The sequence below is a fragment of the Zootoca vivipara genome, chromosome 15, assembly GCF_965207765.1.
Source record: "Zootoca vivipara chromosome 15, rZooViv2.hap1.1, whole genome shotgun sequence".
Taxonomy (NCBI): domain Eukaryota; kingdom Metazoa; phylum Chordata; class Lepidosauria; order Squamata; family Lacertidae; genus Zootoca; species Zootoca vivipara.
Genome location: NC_142598.1, coordinates 31,710,292 through 31,729,297, shown reverse-complemented (window position 1 = coordinate 31,729,297; position 19,006 = coordinate 31,710,292). Strand labels below are relative to the sequence as shown.

General features: G+C 43.1%; 1 protein-coding gene across 26 annotated transcripts in view; it reads right to left on the bottom strand.

Moving 5' to 3' along the window:
• Nucleotides 1-608: 608 nt before the first annotated feature.
• Nucleotides 609-19,006, bottom strand: part of MPDZ (multiple PDZ domain crumbs cell polarity complex component) — a 116,759-nt gene continuing 98,361 nt past the window's right edge. For 19 of the 26 annotated variants that reach the window (XM_088658982.1, XM_088658988.1, XM_088659000.1 and 16 more), the window contains 9 exons: nucleotides 16,123-16,270; nucleotides 14,634-14,720; nucleotides 11,835-11,931; nucleotides 9,577-9,620; nucleotides 7,006-7,128; nucleotides 5,521-5,625; nucleotides 3,689-3,801; nucleotides 1,839-1,962; nucleotides 609-895 (listed from right to left, as the gene is read on the bottom strand). In XM_088658982.1, coding sequence (XP_088515108.1) covers nucleotides 749-895; nucleotides 1,839-1,962; nucleotides 3,689-3,801; nucleotides 5,521-5,625; nucleotides 7,006-7,128; nucleotides 9,577-9,620; nucleotides 11,835-11,931; nucleotides 14,634-14,720; nucleotides 16,123-16,270 — 988 coding nt within the window. In that variant the 3' untranslated portion in view covers nucleotides 609-748. The remainder of the gene's footprint in view (nucleotides 896-1,838; nucleotides 1,963-3,688; nucleotides 3,802-5,520; nucleotides 5,626-7,005; nucleotides 7,129-9,576; nucleotides 9,621-11,834; nucleotides 11,932-14,633; nucleotides 14,721-16,122; nucleotides 16,271-19,006) is intronic. The other 7 variants (XM_088658990.1, XM_088658999.1, XM_088659006.1 and 4 more) reach the window with 3 other exon arrangements.

Here is a 19,006-nt window from a genome sequence, read left to right as displayed (position 1 = left end):
TTGTGGAAGAATATAAACAGCTACACCACTGAAAAGCTGCAGACTCCCCAAAGTCTATACCTCTGATCCTGGACAGCATTCCTATCACCACCAGGGATTCCACAGGGAAGGGAGAGGAGCTGCAGTGTATCTCTGTGACCTTTGCAACAGACGGGCAATATTAGCACATATCCCATTCAGTGATTGGCATTTTGCTACCATTAAAAATAGACCAGGCAGTCCAATCCAGTCTTATGATTCTCATGAATATCCAGCAAGCTTCCAACATGACCCTTTTAAAAGTGTTGCTCCCTAGCAATAATATTGCAGAAAGGAACTTGTCTAAATTTCACAGATGGACAGAAAGCTAAAGAACAGTGGTAAACTTAAATCAGACTGATTGATACACGGCCTTGAGAGGTTCCTTTGTTGTAAGAGGTCATGACTGGCTAGCTGATGTTTGCACACATCAAGTGTCTCATTGATTCCTCTCCCCCCCCCATTTTGATTATATTAATACTGCTCTCAAGCACTCCTGCCATTGTCCTATGCTACAGAAACCAACTTCTGTGCCTTGACAGCAAGAAACTATTTCTACTGTGTATAAAAACAAGGTAATTTGTTGTTGTTGTTGTGTTTTCCACCTATGATGTCAAACAATCTGGCAGCTGCAGTGAGCAAGAGAACGATATAAGCATTCCCATTCTCTTTGCTTTGTGGAATGTGGACAGAGTTATTGTGCTGACCCAAATCTTCGGGGGAAGAGGGTTCAAGAGAGAACAGTCAGGGTCACCGTTCCTTTCGTCCTTTTCAGAATAGCCACCGCTTCTTCGTGCGTGATGCCTTCCAAGCTCTGCCCATTGACGGCAATGATCTGATCCCCTCTCTTCAGGCGCCCATCTTCTGCTGCGGCACCCTGAAATGACAAAGGAGCAAAGTACTGGATTGGGCCTGCAGCTTACTGAAGCACCGTGCAGCAACAGCAGCAAGCTTATACAGCAATTAAAAAAACAACAACAACACACGCACAAGTTGGGGTGATTGCTTTTGCCCCACAAGTAAATTAGAAAAGATATAAATTGAAATACCAACTGTATTTCTGTATTTGAAATGTTAATTCTGAGTAGCGGTAGTCATAAATTTAAACTAGCATGGGGACAAGCAAAGGAAGACACCTTCACCCAGGTGTGGTTCCCCTTTATCACATGCACAGCACAAAAAGGCAATGACCTATCCCAGGCATCCCCAAACTTCGGCCCTCCAGATGTTTTGGACTACAATTTCCCATCTTCCCCGACCACTGGTCCTGTTAGCTAGGGACCATGGGAATTGTAGGCCAAAACATCTGGAGGGCCACAGTTTGGGGATGTCTGACCTATCCCTACACCAGGCATAGAGACTGCGATCTACTTCCAGTATAATAAAACGGGGGTGGGGGTGATTTACCCATAAAAGCACTCATCCTACAGTCTGCATCCCTCACTCCTTCACACACTCTGCCCGCAGACGCAGGGAATCAAGGCATTCACAAAAGTGCCAGCAGCGAGGGGAAATAGCAACGAGGGTGGAACACGTCACGATCGACCAGGATCACGTGATCAACCAGTTGGACATGCCTGCCCTACACTAACACTATGCAATAGAACAAAATAACAACCCCCCTCTCTTTCTTCCCCCTTTCTTTCCTCCCAACTGCAAGAAGCCTACGACACTCATACCAAATGTGAACGAGCTGTGAAAAAACCTGTATGAATTGAAAGTGGAGACACTATATGTACTTCTCCTTGTTTGTTTGGTAACACAAGAAAATCTTCAGTAACAACTTAATTAAAAGAAAAAAAATTGATGTTGGAGCATACCTTTGCAAACACAGTCTTAACATAAATGGGCAGGTCTCCATGAGGACTTCCATACCCGCCTACGATGCTGAAGCCCAAGCCATCGGGTCCCCGATCCAGAGTGATGGTTTTATACTGCGGAGGTCTGTAAGGCAAGAGGCGGAAAGGGGAAGTCCAACAACAGCCACTCTGAACTAGGGAGGGGCAAATCTTTTTGCTCCAAAGGTCACATGAAGAGGTGACTGGTTGGTCACGGGAACATATGCCAATGGACAGGACCATTTTCCCCTCCCCTTTATTTATTTTTCTTGATACACCAAAAAAGGAAAACAAAACAAAACAAAAATGCAAACAGTGATAAAGACAATATTAATTACAAATCAATAAAGGAAAAAGTAGTCCTTGAACTATAGACCTGACCTCCCGTCTATTCCTTATTCCAATTATATATTATTTGTTGCCAGTACCCACTTTTATCATAAATTAACTAATTATTGGTTTATCTTAGGTCTCATTTTTCTTAAAGGTACTGCTGAAATGCGACAATTTAAGCTGCTATAGTTGTTTTTCAAATAAACTTTGAAAACTTCCCATTTTGAGACAAAATCCTGTTTTGGTTGGTTCTTTATTTTTTCTGATAAGCTGTCTAACTCCACAAATTCTGTTAGCTTTTGGATCCATTCATGAATAGAGGGGATTTCATCACACTCTCATTTTGTAGTGATAAGAACTCTTGCTGCCACTGTGGCATATGAAAAGATACCTTTCATTTTTTTGCAGGATATCCAAATCTGCAATCCCCAGAAGATAAGCTTCTGGTTTTCTCTTAAAGGAAATCTTTATCATTTTTTTGTAATTCTAAGTATGCCTGGATTTTCTTACATAGCCACAACATGTGATAGAAAGTGCCTAATTTGTCTCCACACCTCCAACAGTTGCTTGGGACGCTTTTGTACATCTTCGACAGTTTTCAAGGTGTTACGATACCATCAGTGTTGCATTTTTAGAAAATTCTCTTTTAAGACATTCCCCCCATTAAGATATCAGTTGCAGATACCAGTTTTTAATAATAATAATAATAATAATAATAATAATAATAATAATAATAATAATACCCAGAGGCCTATCTCCTGGGAATTATAGATTTGGATATCCTGCAAAAAACAAATGGTATTTTTCTATATGCCACAGTGGCAGCAAGAGTTCTTATCACAGCAAAATGGAAGAATACTGAAATCCCCTCTATACATGAATGGGTCCAAAAAACTGACAGAGTATGCTGAACTAGATGGTCTATCAGAAAAAATAAAAAAATAAACCAAAACAGGAATTTGTTTCAAAATGGGAGGTTTTCAAAGAGTATTTGAAATATAATTACAGTAGTCTGAATTCTGTTGCAGCATTCGAGGAACTTCAGTAATAACTGCAAGTTAGATATAAGAGTTAAGACATATTAAGAAAACGTTAAATTATGATAAAAAGTGTGCATTGGCAATAAGTAATAGGAAACTGAATTATGGAATAGACGGGAGGTCGGGTCTAGGGTGCTAAGACCAATTTATGCTGTATTGTTTGGCAAGAAAATTTTACGTTTGTTGTTATTTTTGCGTGTAATTGTGTATTTATGTTTTTATGTGTGTAACTGTGTATTTGTGTATTTTTTGTGTATTTGTGTAATTTTTTCTTTGTTGTTGCAGCATCAATAAAAATTTAAAATAATAAAAATAAGAGAAGAAGAAGAAGAAGAAGAAGAAGAAGAAGAAGAAGAAGAAGAAGAAGAAGAAGAGGAGGAGGAGGAGGAGGAGGAGGAGGAGGAGGAGGAGGAGGAAGAAGAAGAAGAAGAAGATACCAGTTTCAGCATAGCCACTCACCCCAAATCATCTTGAAAGATGCTGTTTGTTGTTAGCCCAGCAAACGAAAGGCTAGATGTTGGTGGGTCTTGCTGCTGGCTGGTAATGACACTGACATCTCCACCAGCTACAACCTGCAGGTTCCGTTTAAATATCAAGAAACGAATACACAGATTATCACATGAAAACGGCACGCAGAGACGTCCCATGTTTGTTATGGGGCAGGCGAGAGAGTGGAGGACGTCAGAATTCGGTGGGAGAGTTGAGCTTGTTATTTTCCCACTTGCTTCTGCTCCCTGCAAAATCCAAAGGATTGACCTGTGCATGTTCCTCAAGCCCAAGGAGCCTGAGCACATACAAGTCTCCACTTCACGTGTTGATCAGGATCTGAGGCTTTGGTATGTGCTTGCAAGGACACTTTTAAGATGCAGATGGAAACATGAAGCCACCTCCTAGGTGATTTATAAACACAATAGCAGCATTACTGTTTCTGGTTCCCAAGCCAGACAAATGGTGCCTTGCTTTGGATACAGACAGGGTTGTTCTTGTGAGAATGCGCAAGATTTTGTAGCAGGAAATAGATTAAAACTGATGGCGCAACATCAACTGAATGTTTCTGTGTCCTCCACTGTTTTTTCTACCAAATGCACCCGGAGAACTGTATAGTGTTTTGATGCCACTGACACTTCGCCAAATGCTTCCGATTATTGTTTTCTTTAATTCATACCTGTTTGTTTCACAGACAGATTTGCACCTGTGGTTCCACTCAGAACTCTTGAGAGCAATTGCTCTGTTAAGGCTCACAGATACATTACCTAAAAACATGGGGGTCAGTGTTTGTGTGTGTGTTTTTCTTCGGCGCAAGCTTGCCTTTTTCTCTTACTGACATGATTTTCATTTCCTATTTGGTCCCACCCATGTGCTTCAGACAGGTCAAATTTATTCAAGTGCTTTGCAAGTTTAACATTTCTTCAGGGCCCTCTCCGTTGTTTTTACCGATCAGGTTTTTTTTTTTTTTAAAGCTTGAAACACTTTTTCAGGATAGTGCTGGGAGGCAACTTTGCAACTGCCACAAAGGTAACTTATTAGGGCTGTGTGCAGCTTCTGTGGCTGCAAAGAGGAATAATTCATCTCCACTGAGCCTGATGCTTAGAGGTTGCACATCTAACCACAGCAGGCTCACACCTATGCACACCGAGACATATAACCTTAATGTCCTGTGCTTTATGTGGAAATGTCCTAAAGCAAACAGGCCTGAATTTAGAAAGAACTGACAAGTTTCCAAATGTACCCATGGCTTTTGGACCATCTGATATCTTGAATGCCCGTGAAGATCCAATTATGGCTTGCATGTGTGACATAATGAAATAACCTGGGCTCCCATGGTTCAGAAAGTAGTATTTGTGCTTTGAAAGCGGTTTCGATTTTCCGCCCTCCTGCTACCAGCCCCACAGTGGACTGGGCAAACAGAAGTTCACACAGTGGACTGGGTAAAGAGCTATTCTCTTTAACAGGGAATTGCTTGCCTGTTCATCCATGTGATCAGCTGCTAAACACCTTCCGTTAAGCTTCCACTTCTCCCCTATGCATATCATTGCCTATAATTGCAGCCCAAAGCTGTTTCAGGAAACACGTTGGTTACAAACCGTGTGAAAAACAACAACAAAACTTACATCAAAATGTATAAACCATTCAATGGACAAAATATATTAAATTACAGCCACTGGAAGCTAAATTCTCCTCAGACCCTCAAAGGCTATAATTTCTGTCCTTGAAAACAAATTTTGAATAAATGTTCTGAATAGCTCTGCAGGCAATCTTTATTTTTGTCTCTGTTTCCCCCCCCCCCTTACCTGTATTTCAATAGTGCCAGAAGCATTTTTTAACAAGCTGACAGCCTGAGAATGAGTCATTCCTTCGGTTGGTGTTCCACAGATGCTAACGATCCTATCCCCTACCTGGAAAACAAAAGAGGGAAGGGTGGGGGAAGAGAAGTCAGACCTTGATGATATCAAGTCGGCCTCTTGAAAGTCACTGGGCAAGCAGGACTTTTAACAACCCCCTTCCCATTTCAAGGCAAGTTTGAAACTGCTTCCCTGAGTATGTACCGTGTTTCTCCTAAAATAAGACGTGCCTCTAAAATAAGCCATGGCGCGATCTTTTGAAGGCCAAAAAATGTAAGACATCCCCCCAAAATAAGACGTGTTGGGGGAGCCAGCGGGACGACCCAGAGCGAGCCGGTAAACGCAGCAGCGCGCGCTGCGCCGAGCCCCAACACAGCGGGAGCCCCAGCACAGCGACGCGCGGAGCTCCGGCTGAACGGGCTCCAGGACCCGGCAGCGGGCGGCGCGCGAAGCCGCAGGACCCGGCAGGAGCCGGCAGCAGCCCCAGCCGCGCCGCGCTGCACTGCGTGAAGCCCAGGGACCCAGCAGCGGGTCCTGGGGCTTCGCGCGGCACGGCTGAGGCTGCTGGCTCCTGCCGGGTCCTGCGGCTTCGCGCGCCGCCCGCTGCCGGGTCCCTGGGCTTCACGCGGCGCGGCGCGGCTGGGGCTGCTGCCGGGTCCTGCCGGGTCCTGCGGCTTCGTGCGCCGCCCGCTGCCGGGTCCCTGGGCTTCACGCGGTGCGGCGCGCGAAGCCGCAGGACTCTGCAGGAGCCGGCAGCAGTCCCAGCCGCGGCGCGTGAAGCCCAGGGACCCTGCAGCGGGCGGCGCACGAAGGCGCAGCACCCGGCAGGAGCCGGCAGCAGCCTCAGCCGCGCCGCGCTGCGTGAAGCCCCAGGACCCAGCAGCGGGCGGCGTGCGATGCTGCAGGAGCCGGCAGGAGCCGGCAGCTGCCACAGCCGTGCCGCATGAAGCCCTGGGACCCAGCAGCCTGCTTTAAATTTTCACCCATTCATGCAATGTCTTAAGATTTCTGAGCCAACCAAGTGGGAGGGGTTCACAGGTTTTTAAGCGAAGCCTTACAGAATTCGACACCATCCCTTCCAAGATGTTCGATGTGCTCTGCAACTGGGGTAGTTTCAATGTGGGAATGGGTCAAGAAAAATAAAAGACCCTGCCTTTTTCCTTTGAAGGGAGTTGAGGGAGTCTATAGCCTCTCTGGAATTTGCCACACCATTTGCTAGACATGCCCCCCCCCACCTATTTGTCAACCACTTTAACTTACAAAGCCAGTCTTTTAACTTTTATACATAAACAAATAAGCAGAAACAAGAATGGCCTACATGCTAAGAAGTTGTTTCCATCTGCGATTAACAAGAGGGTGAAAACTAACAACTGAAGTTGTTATCTTGAAGATGAAACATTTCATTTTCAAGGTTTTGTTTTACTCTTTTCTTACCCTCAATTTCTGAGTTTGAGCTGCAACTCCATTAGGATGCATCATGGCTATAAAAATCGGAACATCTCCAAGAGGGCTTCCGACGCCACCAGCAATACTAACTCCCAAGGAATCTGAAGGGCCCTGTTACACACAAAGTCAACAACAAGGACAAAAAAGCTATTATTATTATTATTATTCAACACACGAATCGTTTTGTGCAAGTTCTATAATCAGAGCTGACAATCACTGTTGGACTCCAACTCCCATCATCCCCATCTATGGCCAAAGGCTTCCCATCTAAACTTCCACCACTACTTCTCCTCCTCCTCCTCCTCCTCCTCCTCCTCCTCCTCCTCCTCCTCCTCCTCCTCCTCCTCCTCCTTCTTCTTCTTCTTCTTCTTCTTCCTCCTCCTCCTCCTCCTCCTCCTCCTCCTCCTCCTCCTCCTCCTTCCCATCTGACTGGGTTGCCCCAACCACTCTGGGCTGCTTCAAACAGCCATAGCAATACAATACAATATACTGAGGATAAAGCTAAATGCTTAGCACTACTAAATATGTTCTAGAGGTTTACAGCAGTAGAAGTGACAGAACGGATACATAATCCTTTAGCCACAGATAAGGCATGTGAAGCAACAGGCTTTCTTTTTATTAAGAAAAAAACCTGAGCAATGTTAGAAAGGTAATCAAATAACATATCTCAATTGTCCCTGCTTTTTTGTTTTTTGTTTGTTTTTTGCAGTTTTTGCTGTCACCTGGTTATCTTGATAACAGATTAAAAACTCCCCTATACAGGGCTGCCTTCAGATGTCTTCTAAAATTCAGATAGTTGTTTATTTCCTTGACATCTGACAGGAGGGTGACCCACAGGGTGGGCACCACTACTGAGAAGGCCCTCTGCCTGGTTCCCTGTAAGTCCACTTCTCACAGTGGAGGAACCACCAAAAGGCCCTCTGGGCTGAATGATGGGGGTGGAGAGGCTCTAAAGCAGGCATCCCCAAACTGGGGCCCTCCAGATATTTTGGCCTACAACTCCCATGATCTCTATCTAAGAGGACCAATGGTCAGGGATTATGGGAATTGTAGTCCAAAACATCTGGAGGGCCGAAGTTTGGGGATGCCTGCTCTAAAGGCATACAGATCAGCACAAACACTTTGAATTGGCTTGATTCAGCCATGTTAGCATTTCATTGCCATCTTCGTTCTATTCCTACTGCCCTAATTCCTTGTAACCAATCCAATGAATCCCAGTCTACTGTATAAACAAACATACCCACATTCATCAGTACACCGTTATCTGCAATACCATGTGGGGTATTTGTTTTGTTTTGTTTTTAATGTGGAAGTAAAAATGCAACAGCTATATAAAGAAAGCCAAGCTCCCTCTAGTGCTTCTTTGCACGTACAACGTCCAATCTCTGAGCCTGCTGAGAGGGAATAGTATGGCAATCTGTGAATCTTGCTGCCTTTAGCATTAAGTATTTAATGGCTGCAACTTTGCACAGCCTAATAGGCTTGTTTTCTGTGAGTTTTTGCTGCTGCAACTGTATCCCACATCTTCTGTAGGAGCTCAACGTGATGCTTTATTAGCCATTGTATTAAGCTCAAGGATTTTAATGTCAGCATCTCAAGGCCCAGATGGCGTGGGGCCATATTATCTGAGCAGCTGCATCTTCCTGCATGTTTCATAGTAACTGCATTGCAAAGCAAGCATTCTTGTCAGTTAAAGTTTCCACACTGGAGAGTATCGCGTATCCAGTTTTATTCCTCTCGATGTTTTGGGCAGTTTAAAACCTTTATTTAAAAGTTAATTGCAGGAAGCGGAATTTGAACACAGCTCTTGCACCCTACTTTATTCTATTCCTTTTATGGAGCTCAGTGTTTGTATGTGTTTTGAAATGATCTGAAGACTCCTGACAAAGACCAGGGATAGGAACAGCTTTGTAAATAGCTGTGGATGCTCAAGCGAGATTTGGGCTTGTGCTTCTTCCACAGCACGTCCATCTCCATGCCTTCTGGAATGGAAGGTGCTTACAACGGCAGCTTGTAATATGGCATGGAAGGAAGGGGGTCTGGGATTCTTTGAAAGTAGGAAAGCAACAAAACCAATATGCCCACTGGACATGCCTCAGCTTTTCAGAATGCCAGCAGGAGCTCTCTGGTTTCCAACCAAAAGCACGATATAAATTCATAATGCAAATGACGGTATGTGTGTAAAAGGAAGAGATACAAAACATTTTGAAGATTCAGATTCTCAAATTCCCAAGTAAATAAGACTACTGATAGGTTCACCCAAAAATCAGGCAGAGAAGCAATTTTTGAAACTCCATGCCTAACTTTCCTTGGATAAATAATGGGAATTTGTGTTATGTAACTTCAAAATATGTGTGAGATGTCTATTGATTTTAAACAACAACAACAACAACAACAACAACAACAACAACAACAACAACAACAACAACAACAACAACAATGCAGTCCAAATCTTCCATTGAGCAGAATAGTCAAATTGGTGTATGATGCAATCCTGCATCAATTCAAGTTAGTAATCAGCTCTCCTTAATTTTATACCAGCTTCTAGGTTCTACTTACCTTTTTTATTTCGACTGTTCTTAATCCTTGTATTTCAGATGCTACTGTTAAAAAAGGGAAACAGCACTGTTATCATTGGTGTTTTCCACTTCGAAACGTCATTTTTCATGCACTCCAGAACAATTTATTTTTATCACTGTAAAGGGTTACATTGTTTTCAAAGCAGTTTAAGGGACCTGGTAGCGCTAGTCCCTAGGTTTGCTTGTTTACTTAAAAGCACACAAAAATGGATTAAAAAAATTAAGATAAGCACGTCTCCCTCTTTCCTTCATGACATTTGTTTGCTCATTAAGCTGCTGTTGGAAAGTCAGGGTTATGTGCCACATTAGAGGCAATGGGGAAATAGCTTGATCCCGCCCCCCCAAATAACCAGTGCTTTTTTGGTAAAACAAAAAACAAAAAAGCGAAGTGCTGCTACTTGTATCTTGATAAAAGTGTTGTGGGTGCCAGCACAAAATGGCTGTCACTGGCAGCAGAAAAATAGGTGGCAGTTCTCCCGTAACACAAGAAAAGCTGGTTCTTGATTGTTTCAATTAGGGTGGGCATAAGAAAGAGTGGGGTCTACTCTGTGCTGGATTTATGTATGAGCTAAGCTTAGGGCCCCACTTTCTTGGCCTCCCCCAAAAAAATTAATGGAAAAAAACTGGATGTACATTTCCAAAATAGAAGATTAAAAAACATATAAAATAAAACCTACATACAGCAACAGTGTTTTGTTTTGTTTTGTTTTGTGTTAGGCTCCTATGATGTAAGCAATGGGCCCCGCCTGCTTGCCTGCTCCCTAAAATATCACTGGTTTGCTCATTTCTATATATAGGGTGCCTACATTCTGTATGTGCAAATGGCTTTAGGTCCATAAATTGCCATGTAGCATATATTCAACACACAAAAAACAGTGACAATTTGTTGTTGACAAAGGACAGCTGGACATATAAAGCTGGACACTACCTTCAGTGGCTTAGGGCCTCATCAAACCGAAATCTGGCCCTGGGTCTACTGGTATATTTCTGTGTGAACTGCAGTACATCTGCAAAGTGTTCTGACAGCTAATTGTTTAGCAAGAGTAGAAAAAGACTCTTGCCCCATTATAGTGATAAAATGGGGGGAAAGTGTGTGTGGGGGGGTATAACCAAGAGCAGACTTTTCTGTGGAAGGACTCTGTTCAGTTCTGTGACTTAAAAAGAAAAGGACTCAGAATTATTTTAATTTGTGCCTTTTACAGTGTCTCTGGTTGGTACCGTATATCTGGTAGTTCTAGTCAAAAACAAAGTAGATCAAAATTTGCCCATCATCCCTTGCTTAAACATTTATTCCTAGAGGGAAATTTTAATCAATGGCCAATAAACAAGAGCACAGTTTTGTTTTGTTTATTTCTGAAGTCATTGAGGTTTTGTCATGAAAATCACTTTCAGCCCCAGTGCACAAAATCTTTTTATATGTATACTTTCAATTGATAAGATAATTTGTTATATTTTCATACAATAATGAAATATCATCAACTGTTATCTGAATTGTACGGAGGCAAAATAAATGGAAGGAAGGAAATACCACCAAAACAATACTGAGGGTTACTAAATTACCCACAGTGATGCATATGGATACTGTATATAGAATCCCATACTTTCAAATTCCAATACAGTATGAAAATGCCCCATTTCTCAATCAGTTTTCTTTTTGTCTACCTTCTCTGACTGGCCAAGTTTGTTAATTTTATCTTATACTGTATATAAATTATCCCACATTCTTAGGAAATGATCTGATATAAATGGATTATCTTTATTTTTCAAGTTCTGCCTTCTAATGGAAATTCCCACTGTTATTAAAAGGTGAGTAATAATTACTTATTCTTCCACTGGAACAACTGGATTTCACAGACACATGCACCATTAAGGGATCTAACGGCAAGTCATAGCTTGATATTTCCTGCACACAGCTGGCGGCCATTTTAGGAGCATCTGATTGACGTGCAATTGTCAACACACAGGTCCTTTTGGACCCAAAAGAGGGAGGGTTGAGGGTGGGAAAGGGGGCATAACAGGCTTTGACCCACAACACAACCCCTGTGGAAATGGAGAGTTGCCTGTACACTCAAGAATCAACTCCCAATATTTTTTAAATCTTAGAACATGACCAATACACATGAGCATGAAAGCACAAAATGCTGTGTGATTGTTGGGGAAACAGCATGTATCTAACAGCACAGAAGTAAGTGAGAAGATATTAGTTACAAAATTTGAACAGTAGCAGCTGAAACTTACAGGAATTCTTCTTCAGAGTACTTTCATAACTTTCTGGTGGGTTGGATCCCGAACCTGGGAAACTGAATGATGACAGGCTGCCGCTTCCCTCGCTGACCTTAAAGAGTTACACCACTGAGAATTACTAGAATTCCTTAAGTCCAGTTTTCTTTCTACATCAACAATGGCATGTTCGTATGATCATATCCCAGCTTAATAACCCAAAATACCAACAAGCTTCGTGCAACCACACTCAGCCAGGTCACTCCTCTCTTCATACAAGCCAGGATATGAAGCCAAGGTTTAAAGTTTGTTTAATATCCTGATTTCTTTGGAAGCCATTAACCCCAGTTTCCTAGTTAGGATGCAACAGGAAACTATAGCTAACCGGTTCCTTGGCTTTCTTGCAGAGGAAGGAGCAAAGCGGCTACATGTAGCTTGTTCATAACTTGGCTCACTAAGCTGATATTTTATCATCCAAGTACAACTACCGTTTCATATTTCTGTCATATTTCGTAAGTAATATTTTACTTGGACCATGTCTGCCAGTTGTGCTCAAGGACATGGTCCCCCCATGGGAGTGAAAGTACAAGTACCGTCTTTCCCACATTTTAAGACACCGTCTTATAACTTTTTTTCCTCAAAAAAACACTGGGTGGCTTATTTTCAAGGAATGTCTTACCGGTATTTTTATTACATCAGGAGCAGTGCCCCTCTTGCTCCCTGTCTCCCTGCGGGGCAGGACTCTTGACTGAAAGAAAATGACGGGCAACAGCCACCACCAAGCTCCATGAGAGGGAGTCTGAGGGAAGGGAGGTGTGTGCATTGCTGGCCCAGCCCTCTCTCCCCGGCCCTGGGATGATCGTGAGGGAGGGAGGGAGGGAGGGAGCTCCTCCGAAGGGCTGCTCTCTCTCTCTCTCCTCCCAGGTGGGGACTCACTTAATAGCAATCTGCTACACTGGAGCTTCTTAAATTTAAACCAGTACAGTATAATGGAATCTATCTGTGTGATGCAGTCGTAGCAGTAGCCAATACGTAACGCAAATAAGGATTTCTACCAGCCAGCCAACTGCCCAAGACTTAAGAGCAAAAGTTCCAACAATGTAGCACTTTGTAGCACTGATAGCAAAGAGGCTACTGGCTGAGATACTGTAGAAAACAAAGAAGCCAGCTGAGCAGCAATTAAGATGGTAAATGGTAGCAATTAAGTAGCAATTGAGCCAGTAGGAAAGCGGGGTGAGATAATCTGCTGGTCCTAACAACCCGTCCGTGTTTCTCTTACCCACAAAATGTTAACTTTTGTGTAGGGTTTAGGGCAGTGTTTAGCAGCTCCTAAACAGCGAGAAGGGGAAAGTCCTTAATCCCCAAGGCAAGGACTGCGCCACCGGCAGCGATCCCGGTACCGGTACAAATCCTTAAAGGGGAAGCTCTACAGACAAGCAATAGAAAGAAAAAAGAATCCTCACTTTTTAAAAGGCTATTAAAAGGGGGAAAGCTGGGGGGGAGCGAGAGGTGGGCTGTGTGTGTGTGTGTGTGTGTGTGTGTGTGAGAGAGAGAGAGAGAGAGAGAGAGAGAGAGAGAGAGAGAGAGAGAGAGAGAGAGAGAGGCGGGGGGGGAGAGAGAGAGACGCGCACACAGAGTCTCTCCCTAAAGGGGAAGGCAGCGTCTTCAATCGCCCCTCTTTTTTTCCTCGTGCTTTCATCTTCTCCCCACCGCAAATGCCACTTTTCTCCTCTTCACCAAGTAGAGCTCACACAGCCTAGCTAAAAAAAATATTTTGGAATCCTTTTACAGGTATTTTAAAAAATGCTTACAGAAACGGGAGGGGAAATCACGAGGCTGCAGCAACGGCTCTACGGTGCATTTTTACAAGCTTTTAAAAGAAATACGTGTCTTTGGAGCGACAGTAAAATGGGGAGAGATTTTTATGGGGGGGAGTTGGCTGGCGGGAGGGGGGAAGGGTCTATCACTATGTCTTATTTTCGGGTTATGGCTTATATCGCACAACTGCTTAGAAATCCTGCTATGTCTTATATTATGACTACGTCTTAAAAAGGGGGAAAGACGGTATGAATGGCAAACTTAATAGTTTGCAGGATATTAAGAGCAGTCGGAGCAAGAGCTTGGCAGATTATCTTGTTTGGTGTAAAAAAAATACTGTGTACCGGTAGAAGGAAGCACTTTTCTGGAGGGAAAGAACCCTCCAAATATGTGAGATATTGTACTCTCTTTCCCTGCTAAATCAGACTTCTCAGCAACCTATCTTGAATGGAGATGTAGCCAAGTTACTCAGAGAGAAAGACAACGGTCAATTCTGTTCCCTGTGCACAGCAACCAATCAGACATGCACAGCTCTCCTACAGATGCAGTACAGCTGCTAACAGCGAGAAGAGGGGTTAGCACCAGAACACCCCTACAGGCACAACACAGTACAGTACATGGGAGGAGTCAGAAAGGAGGGGGACTAGATCATACCCCAAATGTTTAGTTGTGACAGCAAAAATCATACAGTTAAACACCAACTTAATTTTCAGTACATTTGTAGATGTGCCTTGCCTTACACAGCATTGGGAACAGGGCTGTGCTACATGGGCACCTTTGAGGATCTAAGCTGTTAAAAAAAAGGTAGAATAAACCCAATATGGATATGGGTACATAAAACTGCCTTTTATGTACTTGGCTTGGAGTTTATTCATCTCTGATCAGCCTCTACAGAAAAAAATCACTGCCACTGCGAAATCAATTCCCTTTTATTTGCTTATATAATTTTAACAATGCTTGTGATGGTTCCAAATGAAGCCAAAGCAAGCAATTACAAACCTGGCTGCTCTGAGACGTTCTCCTCTCCGAATGGAATGGGCCTGCCTTTATTCTTCCAACTTCTAGTCTGACTGTACCTAATGAGCACTAGAGAGCAGGCATTATTTGTAAGACACAGATTCCTTAACCCAGAAGTATAATGATGTAAAGGCATATCTTAGTTAAAGGAAGATCAAGGGCCATTTCACACAAGTCTTAGCTGAACCTTCTATAAGTGTTGTGAGAAATTGCATGAAGCTTCGTCTAAAATCACAAAGGAGCATATAGATTGCACATTGTCCATGCCTGCCAGTTGGTTCAACAAGGAGGTCCCTACAGAAGCAATGGCATAAGAAGAAGGATGGTACATTGGCTGTATTTCACAGCCAGCTATGCCCATTAACAAATTACTGTTTGGACAACCAAGGTAACAAAATTACACTTCGAGTGCTTTAAGTGGGAGAAGCTCTTCTCTAACTGCAACATCGAATGGCATGTGAGAAGAATCAATTCGTTGGAGTGCCAAAAATACACAGAGAATGAAGAAGTGTTCACCAAATAAGGAATGAGACTCGAAACCTGTTTTGGTAAACCAAGCAAAACCACTTTCAGCCTGTCTTCAGTGATCCCAACGTTAAGTGGCTCAACTTAGCCCTTCTAACATCTAGCTAGCATTTCTTTTCTGCCCAGAGTATAACATAGCAGCGGCAATGTTGTTTTTTTCCTTTTCATCCCCATCTACAAAAAAGCCACAACAAAATGATGCTTGCAAGTTGCTTCAAAGGACAATGTATAATCCTGACTTTGACAAGTAGGAACGATAAGGGAACTTCATTTAAAAACAGTAGCTTTTGTTTCCACTGCTGGCTGGGCACTGCAGTGCTAAATCAGAAGTAGCAGCATATTTTAATCCCCCGGAACAAGTGAATATCTTTTAATCCCCAGTCTGTCAGTTCTGTATGTGGTGAACTCAACAATGAAAGCGGGGTGGGTGTGAAAACGTATCTAAAAGGAACTGCTTAACTTAGCCCTTTCGTTTGCTTTACAAATATGGAACGTTAAAAAATGCCAACCTTAGCGTCCCTTAAGAAAATACCAGAAGAGACCGGGAACAATCAGTAGGGGGTGGCCTCCCAGCAGCAGAGTCACTCACACTTAAAGGAATGGTGGTGGGGAGGTCGATACCCTCCCACCAATGTGCTGGTGTAGTGCCAACCTTCCCATCACCCTCTCTCCCAGGAAGTAGCAGCGACTCCACTGCCAGGAGGCCCTGGTGCACAGTGACAACCTCTCCTCACCAACCCCTCCTGCGCAAGACTTGTCCCTAGAATTATGAGGAAGTCCCTGTTACATCAGGCAAGAGGCCCATCAAATACCTATGGTAAGTAAGTCCGCAAGCCAGATGGGAGTGCAACTGCACTATTCCCATTTGCGATTCTCGTTTTTGGAAAAAGAGAGGACCCAGTATCCATTTATGCAGTTATGTTTTTCTCTATCGTTCTGCCATTACCTTTAACAAAGCGGCCACTGCTTCCTGGTTAGCATTTCGAACATCTTCCCCGTTCACCATCAATATCTGGTCTCCCTGCATCAGTCTCCCATCCAGATCTGCTATGCCTCCTTTGACAATGTCTGACACAAACACTCCAGTGTCATTCCTGCAAACAAAATAATGGAAGTATATTTTGTTGTGTTTCTTTATTTAAAACATTATATACTGCCTTCAAGAAGACATTTCCAAGGTGGTTTACTATGAACTTATGGACATATTCATTACATAGTTACCTGGTTAAGAACGAGCTTTTAAAAGCAATTATCAAACAAGTATTTTGGTGGGTAACATGATATTTCAGCATATTTCTTACATACACATACAACCTAACAGGATGGATTCTCATATGCAGATCTTACAGCAGAATATGATGTCCTGGTGAATAAGGGAGACCAAGGTAACAATGCCATAGACACAATTGCTCCTTATGCCAAATATGAATTTATTTCTGCAGTCATAAAGTGTGGAAACTAAGAAGGACAACATGCTGAATTTAGTAAGAGTGGTTTGTGTCAGCAGAGGGGACTAGTGGGCCAGATTCCCTGGCAGGCCAAGTCTGACAGGTAGAAAGGGTTGGCAACCTGTCAATCATCTGATGTCACAATGACATCAGGTGATGCTATGCTTTGAAGTCCTTATTGCTGGGACTTACATTGTTTGAAAGGCTTTTGGGGTTGTTGTTGTTTTTGCACTGGTGGATCAAACAAGAACCATCTTGACCGTGAGTCCTGGAAGACCTACTCCCTGCCTTGGAGGCATTTTCCAACCTGGGCAGGAGGGCATGGCTCTGACTGACTCCAACTACAAAAGCTGAGGCCGCTTAACAGACTCTAGGGCCAGGGTGTTGTTGGGAGGTTTTTGCACTGGGGTTATTGAGGATGGTTTGAACAGATGGTTTGAGTAGTGGAAGGGCAAATAAAATTGTGTGCGCGCGCATGCAAATAAAAGTGTGTGTGTGTGTGTGTGTGTGTGTGTGTGTGTGTGTGTGTGTATGAGCCAGGAAGTGGGAGGCTGTCTAAAAGTGCTTTGCCAAGGCATCTGTTTTTCTTCTTTCCAGATCACCTGATTGGTGCATGTAAAAATGTTATGTTCCAGTGGTTACATTTGTGTTAAGAGACTTAGGAGTAATTTGAAAATGCATCTGTCAATAGCTTCTTCATTCTCGGGGGGTGTTGAAGAAAAGGATCTTCTTTGTATTGGCCTTTTCTGAGCACCTTTGCTATCTCGTCGAACAAGGAAGCTTAGAGACTTAATAGCAGATGCAGTCCCAAAGGGGACAACATTTCCTCACCCCTAAGCAGTAAGGGTAGAAAACTCTTATTTTAGTTGTACAAATGAGGAAGTGAAACTGACTTGCAGCATGGCTAAGCAAGAGGTGAAGGGTGCGTTGAATCTATATCACCGCTGGGTGTTATATTGGATTAGACAAAGTGAATATTGCATTTATATACTGGACAGATGAAGAATCAGAAGTTGTTTATTCCCACCCACCCCCTTTTGAGTTTTTATTGTATCTAGATCTTAGTTTGTTTGAAAAAAAGCAAAAGGGGGGGGAGAGATATTAAACCTTAATATAATGTCTTTCCCCAAAATAAATAAAGGTATTTCACATTTTCAAAAAGGAAGGAAGGAAGGAAATATATCTCCCAGGTCAAGGCTGCCCTCACTAACAACATTAGTGAGAGAAGGTGAAATAAGAATTGCCTCCCTTAGCGTTAGGTTCAAATGCTAAGGGAGGCAATTCTTATTTCACCTTCTCTCAAAAATGTTGTCTCCGCATTAGCTTGCACACAAACAGGGCCGGAATTAGGTTTGATGAGGCCCTAAGCTACTGAAGGTAATGGGGCCCTTTCTATGTCCAGCTGTCCTTTGTCAACAACCAATTGACGCTGTTTTTTGTGTTGAATACATGCTATATGGTAATTTATGGACCTAATTTAGAAAGCACTGCTAATAACAAGGCCAGTGGAAATGATGATATTCCAGCTGAACTATTTAAAATTTTAAAAGATGATGCTGTTAAGGTGCTACACCCAATATGCCAGCAAGTTTGGAAAACTCAGCAATGGCCAGAGGATTGGAGAAGATCAGTCTACATCCCAATTCCAAAGAAGGGCAGTGCCAAAGAATGCTCCAACTACCGCACAATTGCGCTCATTTCACACGCTAGCAAGGTTATGCTCAAAATTCTACAAGGCAGGCTTAGGCAGTATGTGGACCGAGAACTCCCAGAAGTGCAAGCTGGATTTCGAAAGGGCAGAGGAACCAGAGACCAAATAGCAAACATGCGCTGGATTATGGAGAAAGCTAGAGAGTTCCAGAAAAACGTCTACTTCTGCTTCATTGACTATGCAAAAGCCTTTGACTGTGTCGACCACAGCAAACTATGGCAAGTTCTTAAAGAAATGGGAGTGCCTGATCACCTCATCTGTCTCCTGAGAAATCTCTATGTGGGACAAGAAGCTACAGTTAGAACTGGATATGGAACAACTGATTGGTTCAAAATTGGGAAAGGAGTACGACAAGGTTGTATATTGTCTCCCTGCTTATTTAACTTATATGCAGAATTCATCATGCGAAAGGCTGGACTAGATGAATCCCAAACCGGAATTAAGATTGCCGGAAGAAATATCAACAACCTCAGATATGCAGATGACACAACCTTGATGGCAGAAAGCGAGGAGGAATTAAAGAACCTTTTAATGAGGGTGAAAGAGGAGAGCGCAAAATATGGTCTGAAGCTCAACATCCAAAAAACCAAGATCATGGCCACTGGTCCCATCACCTCCTGGCAAATAGAAGGGGAAGAAATGGAGGCAGTGAGAGATTTTACTTTCTTGGG